Source organism: Tursiops truncatus, chromosome 14 (assembly GCF_011762595.2).
Source record: "Tursiops truncatus isolate mTurTru1 chromosome 14, mTurTru1.mat.Y, whole genome shotgun sequence".
NCBI lineage: Eukaryota > Metazoa > Chordata > Mammalia > Artiodactyla > Delphinidae > Tursiops > Tursiops truncatus.
In genome coordinates this window covers 30,054,490-30,072,943 of record NC_047047.1, presented here as the reverse complement: position 1 = coordinate 30,072,943, position 18,454 = coordinate 30,054,490, and the positions used below count along the sequence as shown (strand labels likewise).

The 18,454-nt window shown below is 44.9% G+C and overlaps 1 protein-coding gene across 1 annotated transcript; it reads left to right on the top strand.

Annotated features, from left to right (window-relative positions):
- Positions 1-5,560: 5,560 nt before the first annotated feature.
- On the top strand, positions 5,561-7,241 carry PCBP1 (poly(rC) binding protein 1). The gene has a single exon (XM_004324089.4). It carries the CDS (start codon positions 5,789-5,791, stop codon positions 6,857-6,859), a length of 1,071 nt encoding a protein of 356 aa, XP_004324137.1. The 5' UTR covers positions 5,561-5,788; the 3' UTR covers positions 6,860-7,241.
- Positions 7,242-18,454: the final 11,213 nt, after the last annotated feature.

The following is an 18,454-nucleotide window of genomic DNA, read 5'->3' as shown; positions in this document are numbered from 1 at the left end:
ATCAAGATTGTGAAAATGACTATACTACCCAAAGCAATCTACAGATTCAATGCAATCCCGATCAAACTACCAATGGCATTTTTCACAGAACTAGAACAAAAAAATTTCACAATTTGTATGTAAACACAAAACGACCCCAAATAACCAAAGCAATCTTGAGAAAGAAAAACGGAGCTGGAGGAATCAGGCTCCCGGACTTCAGACTATACTACAAAGGTACAGTAATGAAGACAGAATGGTATTGGCAAAAAAACATAAATATAGATCAATGGAACAGGATAGAAAGCCCGGAGATAAACCCACGCACATATGGTCACCTCATCTTTGATAAAGGAGGCAAGAATGTACAATGGAGAAAAGACAGCCTCTTCAATAAGTGGTGCTGGGAAAACTGAACAGCTCCACGTAAAAGAATGAAATTAGAACACTCCCTAACACCATACAAAAATAAACTCAAAAATAAACTCAAAATGGATTAAAGACCTAAATGTAAGGCCAGACACTATAAAACTCTTAGAGGAAAACATAGGCAGAACACTCTGTGACATAAATCACAGCAAGATCCTTTTTGACCCACCTCCTAGAGAAATGGAAATAAAAACAAAAATAAACAAATGGGACCTAATGAAACTTCAAAGCTTTTGCACAGCAAAGGAAACCATAAACAACACGAAAAGACAATCCTCCGAATGGGAGAAAATATTTGCAAACGAAGCAACTGACAAAGGATTAATCTCCAAAATATACAAGCAGCTCATGCAGCTCAATATTAAAGAAGCAAGCAACCCAATCCAAAAATGGGCAGAAGACCTAAAAAGACATTTCTCCAAAGAAGATACGCAGATTGACAACAAACACATGAAAGGATGCTCAACATCACTAATCATTAGAGAAATGCAAATCAAAACTACAGTAGGTACCACCTCACACCAGTCAGAATGGCCATCATCAAAAAAATCTAGAGACTTCCCTGGTGGCGCAGTGGTTAAGAATCCATCTGCCAATGCAGGGGACACAGGTTTGGGCCTTGGTCCAGGAAGATCCCACATGCCGCGGAGCAATTATGCCCGTGTGCCACAACTACTGGGCCTGCGCTCTAGAGCCTGTGATCCACAACTACTGATCCCGTGTGCCTCAACTACTGAAGCCCATAAGCCTAGAGCCCGTGCTCCGCAACAAGAGAAGCCACCGCAATGAGAAGCCCGTGCATCGCAACCAAGAGTAGCCCTCACTCGCTGCAACTAGAGAAGGCCAGCGCACAGCAACGAAGACCCAACACAGCCAAAAATAAAATAAATAAATAAATAAAAATTAAAAAACAATCTACAAACAATAAATGCTGGAGAGGGTGTGGAGAAAAGGGAACCCTCTTGCACTGTTGGTGGGAATGCAAATTGATACAGCCACTATGAAGAACAGTATGGAGGTTCCTCAAAGAACTAAAAATAGAACTACCATATTACCCAGCAATCCCACTACTGGGCATATACCCTGAGAAAACCATAATTCAAAAACAGTCATGTACCACAATGTTCACTGCAGCTCTATTCACAACAGCCAGGACATGGAAGCAACCTATGTGTCCATCAACAGATGAATGGATAAAGACGATGTGGCACATATATACAATGGAATATTACTCACCCATAAAAAGAAACGAAACTAAGTTATTTGTAGTGAGGTGCATGGACCTAAAGACTGTCATACAGAGTGAAGTAAGTCAGAAAGAGAAAAACAAATACCGTATGCTAACACATATATATGGAATCTAAAAAAAAAAAAAAAGATCATGAAGAATCTAGAGGCAGGATGGGAATAAAGACACAGACCTACTAGAGAAGGGACTTGAGGACACGGGGAGGGGGAAGGGTAAGCTGGGACAAAGTGAGAGAGAGTGACATGGACATATATACACTACCAAATGTAATACCAATAGCTAGTGGGAAGAAGCCGCATAGCACAGGGAGATCAGCTCCGTGCTTTGTGACCACCTAGAGGGGTGGGATAGGGAGGGTGGGAGGGAGACGCAAGAGGGAGGAGATATGGGGATATATGTATGGCTGATACGCTTTGTTATAAAGCAGAAACTAACACACCATTGCAAAGCAGTTATACTCCAATAAAGATGTTAAAAAAAAAAAATATGCCTGCCAAAAAAGGCTTAAAATTGCAGTCTTGGGAAGACAGACCCAGTGGGTAAAATTTTCTTTAGGGAAAAGAAACAGGTGACAGATTTAGAGGACCAGAATGCTTTGAATCAGGATAATTCTTGATTATATGCAATTTAGTCCTTTTGTTGTCTCCTAAGTTTTTAACATTTACTAAGATCAACTGTCTCTCTACAAGATAAGGCCCTCTCAAGAGACCACAGACGGTCTACCTTAGTGGTTAAGTATATAGGCTCTGGGCTCAAATTGCCTCGATCCAAATCTTCGTTTTACCACTTAACAGCTGTGTGACCTTAGATAAATCCTTCTCTTTGTACCTCTGTTTAAATGGAAATAACATCACCCCCAACTCAGGAGGATTTGTGAGGTTTAAATGTGTAGATTAATCATACTGGTCACAACCTAATAATGGGTTTTTCATCCTTTAGTGTGATGTGTGCCTCTTTTTTTTTTTAATGTAAAGAAGACAACAGAATTTACCAGAGTACATTGCATGTAGTATGAATAAGTACTGTTTTGCAAAAATTTTGTTTATCTATATGTGTGCATATATGTTTCAATTACATAAAATATACTTCTCATGGTGGTTTGCTTTTAAAAATGTGAGAACCACTGAATTAACACACAAAATAAAGGTTCAAACAGTGCCTGCCTCACAGTAAGCACTTAGTGCTATGACTGTCGTTGCTGCTGTTATGTACCTACCTGTTAAAGTTGTTTGTAGGATTACCTAAGGTAATATGAAAGCACTTTGGAAAGTCTAATATACAATATTAGTGTAAGTTAAAGGAAGCAAAAAGCCCTTCTCTCCACCTCTTAATACCCATACAAGCATAGCCCTGTTTCGGCACATATTTGTTGCTTGGTCCACAAGTTATTTGTTACATTGAACTGAAAAGTCCACAGACCATGACTTATCTACCACTCTGTCATGCTCTGTCAATATCTGCAGAGAAATAGAGGCATGGTGCCAGAGTAAATTTATTTATTTTTACCTGGGTGGAGGTTGGGATGGGGAAGGCAAAAGTCATGCCCATGGGTAGCTGAAGGACGCAAGTGAGTCAGAGAAATTGCCTACTCCCACAGAGCCAGGTAGACTCAAATGCGCCACAGACCAGGCTGGACTGACAGATACCTGTGCCTTTATGCAGGGCTGAATCACTTCTCTCTATCCTCACCCAGGCAACTCATAAAAAAAAAAAAAAATAGCCTCTGAGCTCCTCACAGGCATAGCTCACACCAGGAAAAACTGGGAATCCCCAAAAAGATACAAACAGGGGGTGACTATGCAACAAAAAGTTACCTGAGGGATTCCTTGAAATAACAAGCCCACCTAAACGTCCAAATAGCATTTAAATTCAAAACCCTGACTTAGAGAAAAATTCGGAAATGTGCTCACCAATAACTGTATCAGGTCTGGATTCCATCCTCAACACTGTGTGACCTTGAATTAGTCACTGCATCTCTCTGGCCTAAGTGATTTCATCTGCTAAAAAAAAAGAGAGATAAGACGTACCTCATAGGGTCATTGTAAAAATTAAAGACATTATGCAGTAAAATGGCTAACACAGGATCTGGCACTGGTAAATGCACAGTAAATGTCTGTCCCTTCTAGCCTCCAAGTCAACAACTACGGCAAACTGAGGTTCACTGGCCAGCTCATAGGCATCCCAGTCGCTTCATGGAAATTGCCTTCTTTTAAAAGAAGCTTTATAATACCATTTCTTTACCTCTTTAGCACAATAGCCTATTCTAGAAGTCTAGGAAAGAAATAATTTCCCATCTCATTCTTTACAAGTAGTGATTCCTAAATGTTTTGGTACTGAGTGCCCAAATTATGCATTGGTACTGCCCCCCTCCATCCATTATTAAACGAAATGAGCGAGAGACTCGGTATGATGACTACATTTTACAGTTATTTGCGTTCCCGTTTCAAATTAACGAGAGAAATGTATTAAAATTCCCCCGCTGAGGCTGCGACCAGCCTGCGGGGTTTCATCCCAATCTGGTCAGCGCACTCGCTGCGCGGGGAAGGCCCCGGCTCACGGACGGGAGGGGGGAATGGGGGGGCGGCCGCGTTCTAGAGCTTTCGGCCCGACTCGTTGGCGACGAATATAGGCCACGTGTCGCCATTTTGTGTTCAGGAAACATGGCGGCCACCCCCACGGGGAAGAAAGGGGGGGAGGGAAGGACCGCCACGTTAGCCGCTTTCCCTGAAGGATCCTAAAGCACCCCGTGCACTCGGCCTTTTCTGTCTGGCTCAGCCGAAGAAAAGGAGAAGGGGCAGAAATCACAACTGGCGCCCCAAGAGCCCCAGAGACCTTTCTTTACCGGGAGGAACGCGCGGCTCCACACACGGCAAGAAAGGCCCTCCAAGATGGCGGGCCCTGTTGGGGGCCGCCCCCGGAGAGCGTGGGCGCCGTGGCTGCACCGAGCGGGGAAAGGGCCGAAAAGCAGCAGCGGGAGAGTAACTCGCGCAGGGAAAACCGCAGGAGCTCCCCAGAGCAGGGGTAAATGCGGTCCCCCAAAATGCACGCCATTGTGTTAAATGTCTGACGAGGCGGCAGCGACTAAAACGACACCGCGCAGGAGGTGGGGGTTCTGCAGGTTTAACGAAAGAGTTGCAAAATGCAGACAAAGCATTATGTAAATGGACGCCATTCTCTTTATGGCCATGTTTCTAGCACTTCCCAGAAACCATGAGCAGAGCCGTGACTTTGACAGCGGCGCGTGGTGGGTTTTGGTCTTTCTCCCAACCGACCACCGCCACGGGGCCGAGGCGGGGGTGGGGGCTGGCGTGGGGCGCCCCGACGCCGAACATGAAGGGGCCCCACGTGCCCGCCCGGGCGGGCGCCCGCCCCGCAAGCCTCGCCTCGCCGCCCCTCCCCCCCGGAAGACCGCGGCAGCCCCTCCCGTCCTCCCCACACCCTCACGCACGCGCTCTGGCCGCCTCGAGCGCATGTTTTAAATCCGCGGCGTCCTAGCATCCGCCTGCAGTTATCGCCGGGGCTGCCCGTGTCGCTCCGCGCTTAAACGGCTTTTGTAGGGCGGGAAAATAATGTGTCGCCTCCGCGCAGAACACTACCGTTTCCAAACATCTGCCGGCGCCTCTGGGGTTAATAAAATACATGTTCGTTTTAAAACTTTGCCGGACTCACAGCTTCTGCCTACCGGGGCTTTCTTTTCAATGCTAGGCTGTTAAAAGTGTATTTTAAAAACTACTCTATGGGGGTTGGCGCAATCTTGTGACCTAAAAAGGATGGGTCCTCATTTTTTTTCAAGGGGTCCTGCGCAGCAAGCACTTCCGGGGTCAGAGGGTACGCGGGGTTGAAAGCGGGCTTCCCGCCCCGCCCAGACCGCCGAGGCTGCCGCCGGAGTCGCCACCGCCGCGCCCTCGCCCACCCGCCCGCCCGCCGCTCCCGGCCCCGCTCGCCCCCTCCGCCGCCGCCGCCCGCCCCTGCGACGACGCCGCGGCCTCCCGCCCTCGCCCGCTCGCTCCCGCGGCCCTCGCTCGCCTCGCGCCGGCAGTTTTGGGCCTACACCTCCCCTCCCCCAGCCAGCCACCAAAGACTTGACCACGTAACGAGCCCAACTCCCCCGAACGCCGCCCGCCGCTCGCCATGGATGCCGGTGTGACTGAAAGTGGACTAAATGTGACTCTCACCATTCGGCTGCTTATGCACGGAAAGGAAGTAGGAAGCATCATTGGGAAGAAAGGGGAGTCGGTTAAGAGGATCCGCGAGGAGAGTGGCGCGCGGATCAACATCTCGGAGGGGAATTGCCCGGAGAGAATCATCACTCTGACCGGCCCCACCAATGCCATCTTTAAGGCCTTCGCTATGATTATCGACAAGCTGGAAGAAGATATCAACAGCTCCATGACCAACAGCACGGCGGCCAGCAGGCCCCCGGTCACCCTGAGGCTGGTGGTGCCGGCCACCCAGTGCGGCTCCCTGATTGGGAAAGGCGGGTGTAAGATCAAAGAGATCCGCGAGAGTACCGGGGCCCAGGTCCAGGTGGCGGGGGATATGCTGCCCAACTCCACCGAGCGGGCCATCACCATTGCTGGCGTGCCGCAGTCTGTCACCGAGTGTGTCAAGCAGATCTGCCTGGTCATGCTGGAGACGCTCTCCCAGTCTCCGCAAGGGAGAGTCATGACCATTCCGTACCAGCCCATGCCGGCCAGCTCTCCAGTGATCTGCGCGGGCGGTCAAGATCGGTGCAGCGACGCTGCTGGCTACCCTCACGCCACCCATGACCTGGAGGGACCACCTCTAGATGCCTACTCGATTCAAGGACAACACACCATTTCTCCGCTCGATCTGGCCAAGCTGAACCAGGTGGCAAGACAACAGTCTCACTTTGCCATGATGCACGGCGGGACCGGATTCGCCGGAATTGACTCCAGCTCTCCAGAGGTGAAAGGCTATTGGGCAAGTTTGGATGCATCTACTCAAACTACCCATGAACTCACCATTCCAAATAACTTAATTGGCTGCATAATCGGGCGCCAAGGCGCCAACATTAATGAGATCCGCCAGATGTCCGGGGCCCAGATCAAAATTGCTAACCCAGTGGAAGGCTCTTCTGGTAGGCAGGTTACTATCACTGGTTCTGCTGCCAGTATTAGTCTGGCCCAATATCTAATCAATGCCAGGCTTTCTTCTGAGAAGGGCATGGGGTGCAGCTAGAACAGTGTAGGTTCCCTCATAACCCCTTTCTGCTGTTTTCCCATGATCCAACTGTGTAATTTCTGGTCAGTGATTCCAGGTTTTAAATAATTTGTAAGTGTTCGGTTTCTACACAACTTTATCATCCGCTAAGAATTTAAAAATCACATTCTCTGTTCAGCTGTTAATGCTGGGATCCATATTTAGTTTTATAAGCTTTTCCCTGTTTTTAGTTTTGGGTTTTTGGGTCATGAATTTTATTTCTGTTTGTCGATAAGAAATGTAAGAGTGGAATGTTAATAAATTTCAGTTTAGTTCTGTAATGTCAAGAATTTAAAAATTAAAAAGTGGATTGGTTAAAAAATGCTTCATATTTGAAAAAGCTGGGAACTACTATCTTAAACTCTTTGTTGGTGCATTTCTTTTCTTCCCTTCTAGTGTTAGGCTTTTGTAGGGAGAAGGGTGGGCCCGTCCCTGGTATTTTCTCCAGCCCTTTTCACCTTACTGGTAAGATTCCATTCCCTTTCCATCCCAACAAAGGAACACGGCAGGCTGGGCCTGCTTTGGGACGTTTGCAGAGACTGTGGGGGTCTCTTGGAGAGTGACATCCTTCCAGCCAGGTTCCAGAGAGAGGCCTCTGCCCATTTCTCTGGTAGAAAACATAAGGGGTTTCTCAGATGGGAAAAGTATGCCCACTCGGTAGGACCTCCGATGAATGGCAGTGTGTCCTCTAGTCCCACCCGCCCCGCCCTCAATCTCACGTGCAAAACTCTTAGCCAGGAACAAAAAACGTTCTGAGGTGGGAGGAGCCTGGGGGACCCAGAGAAGAGGTGGGGGAGGGAAGGGCTGGGCTGGGGGGGAAGGGAGGGGCTGAGGTGGGGGAAGGGGAAGGGAAAGGGGCTGGGTGGGTCTAAGGGCTTGGGAGAGGGTAGCTGCTACAGGGTGGTGGTAGGGATAGGGGGCTTGGTTGGGCAGCAAGACTGAATGGGGGATGGTAGCAGCGGGGCGCATGTGTCGCGCATGCACCTGTGGCAAGCGGCCTGTCAAGAGGATGTTATTACACCTGCCAAGTGGCTACCCAGAAACAAAGGAGGCCAGCTTCTAATTCTCCTGCTGTGTGCAATGTTTAGAGAAATCATTGTGCCAGGAAATAATTCTGCCTAAACGGGGCAGTCCACACAGGCAGGAATGTAGGCTGATCATTGACAACCGCCTAAGAATGACCTCAGTGTTAAAAAATGCAGATTCCTGGGTCTCACCCCAAATCTAATCAGAAGACTGCATTTTCAGCAAAACTCCAAAAGGTCCTTAGATGTGAGTGCCACTGATTCTCTTCACCAGTGGAGTAGGAAGATCTTGCTGTAAAGGCCTAGCAGCCTCATGTCAGCCAGTGGGTCTAGGCTGAAACTGATGAGAGAAGAAAATTTTTCCACCATTAGGCAAAAACACTAGAAACAGCAGATTAGGACAATAGACGATTAGGTGCCAGAGTGTGTTGTTCAAACCAGGCACTGTGGGAGATCACCAACAGCAGAAATTCCTGTGGGAGGGGAGTATTAGCCACCATAAATATTTGTTGAGGTTTCTTCTCCACAGGGCATCTGCTCTTTTTTTGGAGGTACAGACCTAGTTCCGAGGGTCCCTGGAGGTAAGATTGGTGCTTACCATGTGCTTTATACCCACTGCAGAGTCAGGCAGTTAGTCCCTGAAGGGAGCCCAAGTCCTGAAGTTAAACCTGAATTTAAATTTGAATCCTGCCACTTGGCCTTGGGCAAATTAAGTTCTGTATAAAATGGAGGTGTTGAAGTACGCATCTGGGCTTGTGAAAGAAAAAAAAAAGCATGTGTAAAACAGAACAGTGCTTATAACACAGTAAACTTCAATATACTTTAGATTGCGAAAAGCCAAAGGCCCATTTCTGCCCCCAATGTCTTCGGGCAGAGAAATATTGAAAGAAAGCAATGTGTACTAAATGATAAGCTGAGAGAAGACAGTTGTCTTGAGGAGCCAGGATAGGTAAGGGAGACACTAGTGAAGACCCAGCAATGGGTTTGATGTCTTCTGGAAATAATGAGCACAAATAAGTTTGCGTAGAGTAGAGCAGAAGGGGATAATTAGGTTGGACCCTCAAACACCACGTTGAATGGTTTGTGAGATATCCTTGAAACTTGCTGGGGGAAGTGGTTCCAATACCCTATAAAAAGTAGGCCTCAGGGCTTCCCTGGTGGAGCAGTGGTTGAGGGTCCGCCTGCCGATGCAGGGGACACGGGTTCGTGCCCTGGTCTGGGAAGATCCCACATGCCGCGGAGCGGCTGGGCCTGCGCGTCCGGATCCTGTGCTCTGCAACAGGAGAGGCCACAACAGTGAGAGGCCTGCGTACCGCAAAAAAAAAAGTAGGCCTCAAATTTTCCTCAAACCCCATCCCCACCCCTTAAAAGGCAAAGCCGGCAATAGTATGTAAAATAATGATTTAGGCAGCAAGGATGGATAGGATAGGATGGGAAGAATGGCAACTTGGAGAGAATAAAGGCAGGAACAGCAGTTAGAAAACTACCTCAGGTAAGTAGGTTCTAATATTGGTTGGGAAGCGGTATCAATAGAAATGCATATAGAAAGGGACCAATGCAAGAGAGATTGAAACTGCATGAGGAGGCCAGAGAAAGAGCTGTAAGGAAGGGGAGCAGTGAATTCAGACGTGGTGACTGGAGTATTTGCAGGCAGAAATATTCAACAAGTAGCTTGAAATAGGAGACAAACTCTGAAGAGAAATCAGAGCTACAGGGAGACAGGTAACAAGAGGAGAGGGCTAGAGATTGAGCTTTGGGGTATAAGCTGGGGGTAAAGGGACCTAGTCAAATTGTTCACTGTATCTGTAGTGCCTGTCACCATACCTGGCATACAGCAGGGGCTCAATAAGTATTTGTGGAATAAATATAGAGGAAGCAGCCAATGAAGAAGGAATAGTCAAAGCAGCAGAAGAAAAACCAGGATAGCACCCTTGAGAGTAGTCAAGGAGGAAAGTTTCAAGGCCAGTGGAATGACAATAATGCAGCAATTGTGAGATTTAACAGGTTTGATTGAACATCTATGTGCAAACATAGATTTGAACTAAAACTTGAAGTTTTGGTACAGTTGGGAGATGTGTAATAGTCCATTGTAGTTAGAGCATGTTACTTGGTAAAGGGAGGGAAGGGGAGGGGGAGGAAGCCGCAGAATCATTTGAGGCTAAATTATAAACAGCTTTGAATGCCAAAATAAGGGTTTAAGCTTTATCTTGAAAACCAGTCATCTCCAAACATTTTCTTAAAGTGTACCCCTTCTGTAAAAAGTCTTTAGCATATACCCTTATTACATGCTCATTTATTTATAAATTACGCATATGTCTATAGTCATGCTTTTTATAAACTATATACATAATATAAAGCATAATTCTAAATATTATGTATATTAGAAAACATAAAAAACTTAAAACTTAAATGTTAACAGTTAAGATAAAAACAAACTGAAATCTAATTTCTAATAGTTTTTTTTTTACTCCCTTTCCCCCCATTCATTTTAGAGATTAAAGGGGATACCGGAGAAGACTATTTCAACGTCCTGAGTATCCTTAGGGAGCAGAATTTCAGAAATATGGGGAGAAGCCGGACTGCAGCAGGAGGGGAGGGCCTGGGGGCTGAGGAATGGAGACAGGAGTATAGATGGCTCAAATACGTGGTACAAAGGAGAGAAAGACAGGACAGTGACTTGGGGGAGAACTGGGGGAAAGGTTTTTTGTTGTTGTTTTTGAAAGGAATCTCACTAAAGGCAGAGTAATAAGGAAGCAATAGAAAGCTAAAAATAAAAGCTACAGGTTTAAGAAGACTGTAAATAGAAGAGGGCATTGGAGCAGTGACTATCAGTTGCCAGGCCAGTTTGACTACTAGAGTTAAATTCACTTTGTCCCCTCTCTTATGGGGACTTGCACTTCAAGACTCCTCCCCTTTCTCTTGGCTACCCCAAGTAGTGAACCACATACGGTCCAGCATCGCTGGGCCTGTCATCTGCGAAAAGGCAGCACCCAGCCAAACATATACATAGGTAGTCACCACCGGAGAAGCTGTCCACTGCCGAGTCCTCTGGCCACCTTGCTTGGCCTGGCCACCTGAGGATTCCAATCTGACCACGTCACTCCCCTGCGTAAAGGCCATCAAGTCTCACCTCTACCCGTGGTCTACAAAAGAAAATCCAAACTTCTCAGCAGAGTTTCCAGACCTTTCAGGATCTGTTCCCACCAGCCTCACCAGTGCAAAGACTGCTAGTCTCTTGCAGTTCCCCAAAGTCATTCTGTTTGGGCATCCTTGCGTTTGGGAAATCATTGCTTCTTCGTAATTCTGACCCTGGCTGTCCTCTTCTTCATTACCTGCCTGGGATTCTGGGGTTCCTGCTCTTGAGCATCAAAATTCTGCAAGGAAAGTTATACTCTGCTGGTTCTTGGTTCAGAGACCTGAGTTCTAGTCCTGGCTCTAAGTGACTGGGGACAAATTGCTCCCCCTTCCCGGGTCACAGTCCTCCCTCGGAGCTAACTGGGTAAGATAATATCCATGGCTGCTTGGGAAATACTGCCTTCGTGGGCACCCAACCCTGCTTCTGCCTCCTGCGACAGGGCTGACTTTTGACACACAGGCCCTCTGTAAACACTCTAAGAGAGAAAAACGGAAGTTAACAAAAAACTGGCACAGCAAACCCCAGCTTGGCATTTTGGGTAACTATTCAACCAGGGCTTGATTGAGGAGGAAGCAGAAAGGAACCTACCAGAGAGATTTGCTATGAATATCCCTGAAGGCGCTGTCCGCTTTAGACTTTCTGGGGAAGAGGAGAGGGCAGTAGAGGAAAAGGTGAAGGGGGCATGCCAGAGAAGGTTACATGCGGGCAGGCGGAGCTAGGCCTCCAAGCAGACCCAGGCCCTGTCCCCCTCCTTCCCCTGCTCTTAGGCCCTAACAGTGAGGGCTCTGTGAGATGGCTCTGGCTCCCCTGAGTGCCCCCTGGACCCATGTCCACTAAAGTAGGGAGGGGGTAACTATAGCTGCCCCCTTCTCCTCCCAGCAGCCAATTAAGACTCCAGACATCTGCCACGAGGCTGAGTCCACCCTGATGGGGAGTTGAGGCAACTAACTCTGCTTCAGTGACAGCAAACACATTCCCCAGTTAGTCACTCAGGTGGTGGAAGACCCCAAATTGCTTACTCCCTGAGCCATTCGACCATAGCAAGGAGACAGATGAACTTTCTTAAACCTGCCTCCATGTAGATGAAAACCCGTGCCTTCATTTGTTAGTTTACCTCTATTTCAGAAAACATTTTCAGGGCTTGCTCAGTGAGCCCTTAAGAGAACCTTCTCCCACTGGCTCCTGACAGGACGTCAGTGAGGTCAGATGTGGTCATTCCACAGCCTGCAACCTGAGCCACTCGAGCAACATCTCCAGGACTGGCTAACATTTATCAAGAGCTTGCTATGTGCAAAGCACTGTTCTAAGCACTTTAAATGAATTAACTCCTTGAATCCACAGGGCCCTATGAGGTACAGTTATTCTGATGCCACTTTACAGGTGAGAAAACTGAGGCACACTGCAGTGAGGTGACTTGTCCGAGCTTACAGAGCCAGTGGGAGGCAGAGACAGTATTTGAGCATGAGTAATGTAGCTCCCAAGCTGCTTTCTAACCACCATTCTGGACTGTCCCACAAGGCCAGAAAAACTGCCCTGGGAGAACCTAATTGTTTCATTTTGTCTTTAATAACTTTTATTGCCCAATCTTTCAGTTAACACAGCAATACATATTTTTGTAGAACATACATAAATAGATAATACATATGAAAATCCATATTGTTACATATTGCTAACTAGAAGTTAACATCCTCTAGTCTTCTGTTTTACATACTACTCTTTTAAAGTAGCAAATATGGGGTTTCCCTGGTGGCTCAGTGGTTAAGAATCCGCCTGCCAATGCAGGGGACACGGGTTCAAGCCCCAGTCCAGGAAGATCCCACATGCCATAGAGCAACTAAGCCCGTGCGCCACAACTACTGAGCCTGCGCTCTAGAGCCTGTGAACCACAGCTACTGAAGCCCGTGCGCCTAGAGCCCGTGCTCCGCAACAAGAGAAGCCACCGCAATAAGCCCGTGCACCGCAATCAGAGAAAGCCCGTGCACAGCAGTGACGACCCAATGCAGCCAAAAAATAAATAAAATAAATTTATTTAAAAAATAAAAAAAATAAAGTAGCATATATATACTACCCTTTTAAAAATGGATATACTCTACACACTAACTTGTATGCTATTTTCCTTTTTATTAAATTGAGATATCATTCGTATACCATAAAATTCACCATTTTAAAGTGTACGGTTTCGTGGGTTTTAGTATGTTCACAAGGCTGTGCATTCATCACCACTATCTCATGCCAGACGTCTCACCACCTCAAAAAGAAACCCATACCTGTTACCAGACACTCCTCATTCCTCACACACCCCATCTACCCCATTCCCGGGCAACCAGTAATCTACTTTCTGACTCTATGGATTTGCTTATTCTGGACATTTCATATAGATAGAATTATATAATATGTGACCTTTTGTGTCTAGCTTCTTTCACTTAGCATGATGATTTCAAGCTTCGTCCATGTTGTCACACATATCAATACTTTGTTCCTGGGCTTCCCTGGTGGCGCAGTGGTGGAGAGTCCGCCTGCCTATGCAGAGGACACGTGTTCGTGCCCCGGTTCCGGGAGGATCCCGCGTGCCGCGTAGCAGCTGGGCCCATGAGCCGTGGCCGCTGAGCCTGCGCGTCCGGAGCCTGTGCTCCGCAGCAGGAGAGGCCACAGCAGTGAGAGGCCCGCGTACCGGAAAAAAAAAAAAAAAAAAAACTTTGTTCCTTTTTATGACTGAATATATTCCACTGTATGGCTATAACACAAGTTGTTTGTCCATTCATCAGTTGATAGGCATTTGAGTTGTTTCCACTTTTTGGCTATTATTAATAATGCTGTCATGAACATTCCTGTATAAGTTTTTGTGTGGACATAGGTTTTCATTCCTCTTGAGTATATACCTAGGAGTAGAACTGGTGGGTTATGTGGTAAATCTGTTTAACTTTTTGAGGCACTGCCAAATAGTTTTCCATGGGGGCTGCACCATTTTACGTTCCTGCCAGCAGTGTATGAGGGTTCCAGTTTTTCTACCTTCTTGCTAATGCTTGTTAGTTTCATTTTTTTTTTTTTTTTGAGTCATCCTAGTGGACATGAAGTGATACCTCATTGTGATTTTGGTTTGGATTTCCTTAATGATTTGCATTTCCTTCACTGAGAATTTTTTCTTGTGCTTATCAGTCATTTGAATATCTTCTTTGGAGAAATGTTTATTCAAATACTTTGTGCATTTAAAAAGTTAGGTTATCTTCTTGTTGAGTTGTAAGATTTCTTTTTTTTTTTGGCTGTGTTGGGTCTTTGTTGCTGTGTGCGGGCTTTTTCGCTAGTTGCGGTGAGTGGGGGCTACTCTTCATTGTGGTGCACGGGCTTCTCACTACGGTGGCTTCTCTTGTTGCTGAGCACGGGCTCTAGGCATGCAGGCTTCAGTAGTTGTGGCACACGGGCTTCCGTAGTTGTGGCTCGCGGGCTCTAAAGCACAGGCTCAGTAGTTGCAGTGTTCGGGCTTAGTTGCTCCACAGCATGTGGGATCTTCCCGGACCGGGGCACAAACCCGTGCCCCCTGCATTGGCAGGCAGATTCTTAACCACTGCACCACCAGGGAAGTCCGGTAAGAGTTCTTTATATATTTTATATACTAGGTTCTTATCTCATAGATGACCACAAATATTTTCTCCCATTCTGTGGGTTGTCTCTTAACTTTCTTGATAGTGTCCTTTGAAGCATAAAAGTTTTTAATTTTGTTTAATTTTTTTTTTTTAGGCCGCACCTCACATGGCTTGTGGGATCTTAGTTCCAGGGCTCGAACCCAGGCCCTGGCAGTGAAAGCTCTGAGTCCTAACCACTGGACCTCCAGGGAATTCCCAAAATGTTTTTAATTTTGATGAAGTCCAGTTTATTTTTTTCTTTGTTGTGCTTTTGGGTGTCATATCTAAGAAACCATTGCTTAATCTAAGGTCATAAAGAATTATACTAATGTTTTCTTCTAAGAGTTTTATAGTTCTACGTCTTACACTATAAAACTCTTAAAACATAAGTATAAATCTTCATGACCTTAGATTTAAGCCTTTGATCCATTTTGAACTAATTCTTATTTATGGTCTGAGTAGGGATCCAAATTCATTCTTTTGTGTGTGGATATCCAGTTGTCCCAGCACCACTGGTTGAAAAACTTTCTCATTATATCCTATTTTTTAACTTAATAAACTGTGAATATTTTCCACTGTGATAAATCAATAAATACTATTTTGTAGTAGCATTTTTTATTAGCCATATGTGCTCCATTACACTCATGTAATTTATTTAACTAATCTCCTATTTACAGACATTTAAATTGTTTTTACATTTTACTGTCTTAAATAAAGTGGTGAATATGCTTAGAAAAGTATCTTGAGATACATCTCTGATTATTTTCTTAGGATAAATTATTCAAAAGAGGAAAGGATTAAAGGGCAGCTTTATTTTCAAGGCTTTAGATGCATACCATCACCTTACTTTAGAGCAGCAGTTCTCAAACTTTTTGGTCTGGGGATCCCTTTACACTCAAAAATTATTGCGTTTCCCAACAGGCTTTTGTTTGTGTGGGTTATTCTATTCATATTAACTGTCTTAGAAATTAAAACATTAAACAGATTTAAACATTTATATATTCATTGCAAAATAACTATCATGAACCCATTAAGTGCTAACATACATGATACTTTTTTTATTAAAAATAGCATTTTCCACAACAAAAAACATTTAGTGACAAAAGCGGCTGTTTGACGTTTGTGCAGACACTTTTAGTATCTGTTTTAATAGAATATGCTGGAGTCTCATTATCTGTTTCTATATCAGGCTGGCTGAGATATCCCACATCATCTAGCCTCTGGAAAACTGCACTCCACACTAATGAGAGAATGATAATGAAAAGGGCAAATAATATCTCAGTAATATCATAAAAATAGTTTTGACCTCTTAGATCCCTAAAGAGTCTCAAGGAGTGCTAGGTGTCCCTGACCACTCTTTGAGAAATGCTGCTCTGTGGAAAGATTTTACCAAGTATATTCTTATGACTGTACCTTTTTCCCTGCACCTCCACCAACAGTGGGCATCATCACTTTTTTTAAAAATTTTTATTTATTCTTTTTTTAATTTTTATTTTTTGTGTTAGTTTCAGGTGTACAGCAGAGTGATGCAGTTATGCACGCACATGTATCTATTCTTTTTCAAATCCTTTTCCCATTTAGGGTATTACAGAATATTGAGTAGAGTTCCTTGTGCTATACAGTAGGTCCTTGTTAGTTATCTATTTTACATCATTTTTTAAAATATCTTTATTGGAGTATAATTGTTTTACACATTTTTTTTAACATTTGCTAATTTGTTAAGCAAAAAGCAGGCTGTCTTTATGATTTGCATTTGCACTCTGTAATTTCTCATAATGTTGAAACTCTTTTCATGATTTTTATAATTTATATTTTTCTTTTATAGATTGCCTTTTCATATCCTTTGCACGTTTTCTTCCTGAGATGAACATCTTCTATCTTAATGATTGTAAGAGCATTCTCTATATTTAGGATATTAGCCCCTTGTCATGAAAGTTGGAAGTGTTTTTGATGTGCCTGAGTTTTGTTTTGTTTTGTTTTGTTTTTTTTGGTACGCGGGCCTCTCACTGTTGTGGCCTCTCCCGTTGCGGAGCATAGGCTCTGGACGCGCAGACTCAGCGGCCATGGCTCACGGGCCCAGCCGCTCCGCAGCACGTGGGATCCTCCCGGACCGGGGCACGAACCCGTGTCCCCTGCATCGGCAGGCGGACTCTCAACCACTGCGCCACCAGGGAAGGCCCTGTTTTGTTTTATATAGGCAAACTTACCAGTATTTTTCATGGTTTTGTCCTCTCCTTTTGCCCTACCTAAAGTCAAATAAATTATCCTCTAATTTAATTTCCCACCAGCAGTGTGAATGTGCCTGTTTGGCCTAGGAAGGCATCAGGAAGTACCAGATTAGCACTTTTATAGTATTAATAGCATCTTCTTATTTTTATTCTATTGATTATGTGGGTATTACACCATGAACGTGAAATCACATTTGAGCCAGAACGAAGATGACCTTTGATGTCATCATGCCAGGACATCTCCCAACCAAGTGTCCTTGGGGAGAAAACTCCTGCTCACCCAGAACAAGGTGACAGAAATAAGTTTTATTGTTTGCGTGTCTGATAAGGTGGGTCTCACCTGCTCAGAAGTCTGGAGACTTGTGAGTCTCCTGTTCCTCCCAGGGGAGGAGGTGGCCCATCTGGGTGGGCTCCTGGCCTCATGCCAACGCTGTGGTGCCCAGCAGGGGGCTGTCTCAACGTACCCGAGATGGGGCCAATTTATACCCAAAAATTTAGCAAGGGATTCGGGTCTCCGGAAGTTAAAGCTTTATTAGGGGACAATAGCTAAAGCACTCATGACCCATTTCTTAGGAAGAGCCATTTGAAAATAAGAAAAGGAAACTAGAACTTAACAGTCTGACAGGATATTCTAGCTAACCACAAATTTACAGAATTATAGCTTAGCTACAGAGATCTCCTTTTGCAACTTTTTGCAAATCTCTCCAGTAAATGCTACCTTCTAGAGCTTGACTGCTCTCTGAAAAAAGTAATCAGAAACCATTACAAAGTGGATTTTTGCATCCAAGATGACTAAGCCCAGTGAGCAGGGATTTTCCCAGGATTGTTTCCCATGTTCTTAAGCACACTAGAGATTTTTCTTTGCCAATCTGGCAGGTGAAAACAAATGTCATGGCATTGTGTTAATTTTCATTCCTTAGATTACTGGTGAGTAAAAAAAAAAAAAAAAATTATACATTTCTCAGCTGTTTGCATTTCTCCTTTGGTGAATTACCTATTAAACACATTTTTCACCTTTTTCTGTTGGGGTGTTCGTATTTTTCTTATTGACTGAGGAGCTCATTATATGGTAAAATATTAACACTTCATCATATATACTGCATTTTTTCCCTCAGTTTGTCAGTTTCCTTTCAGCTTCTGCTCTGCAGAAGTTTCTAATGACTAAGAAGCTAAATCTATCAATCTTTAACTTTATGGTTTCTGTCTTTAGCGTCACGCTTCGGAAGTCCTTTCCTCACCACAATTATAAAAAAAAAAATCCTCTTTTTTCTTCTAGTATTTTATGTTTTCACTTTTTACATTTAAATCTAATCCATCTGAAATTTATTTTGGTATATATGGTAGGAAAAGCTAATGATTTTTTTCCCCAAAATTGCTGGCTAGTTGTCCCAATGATATTTCTTGAATAATCCAGGAATGACAAATATGTGGCCTGAGTGTAGTCTTCTGTTCCTGGGCCCCTAGAAGACATTTCTAATCAAACGCAGAACTCCTGGCTAAGCCTAGACTAGGCCTCACAGCCCTCCTAGAACTTCAGGCAGCCACCTCCTACTCCTACCTGTGAC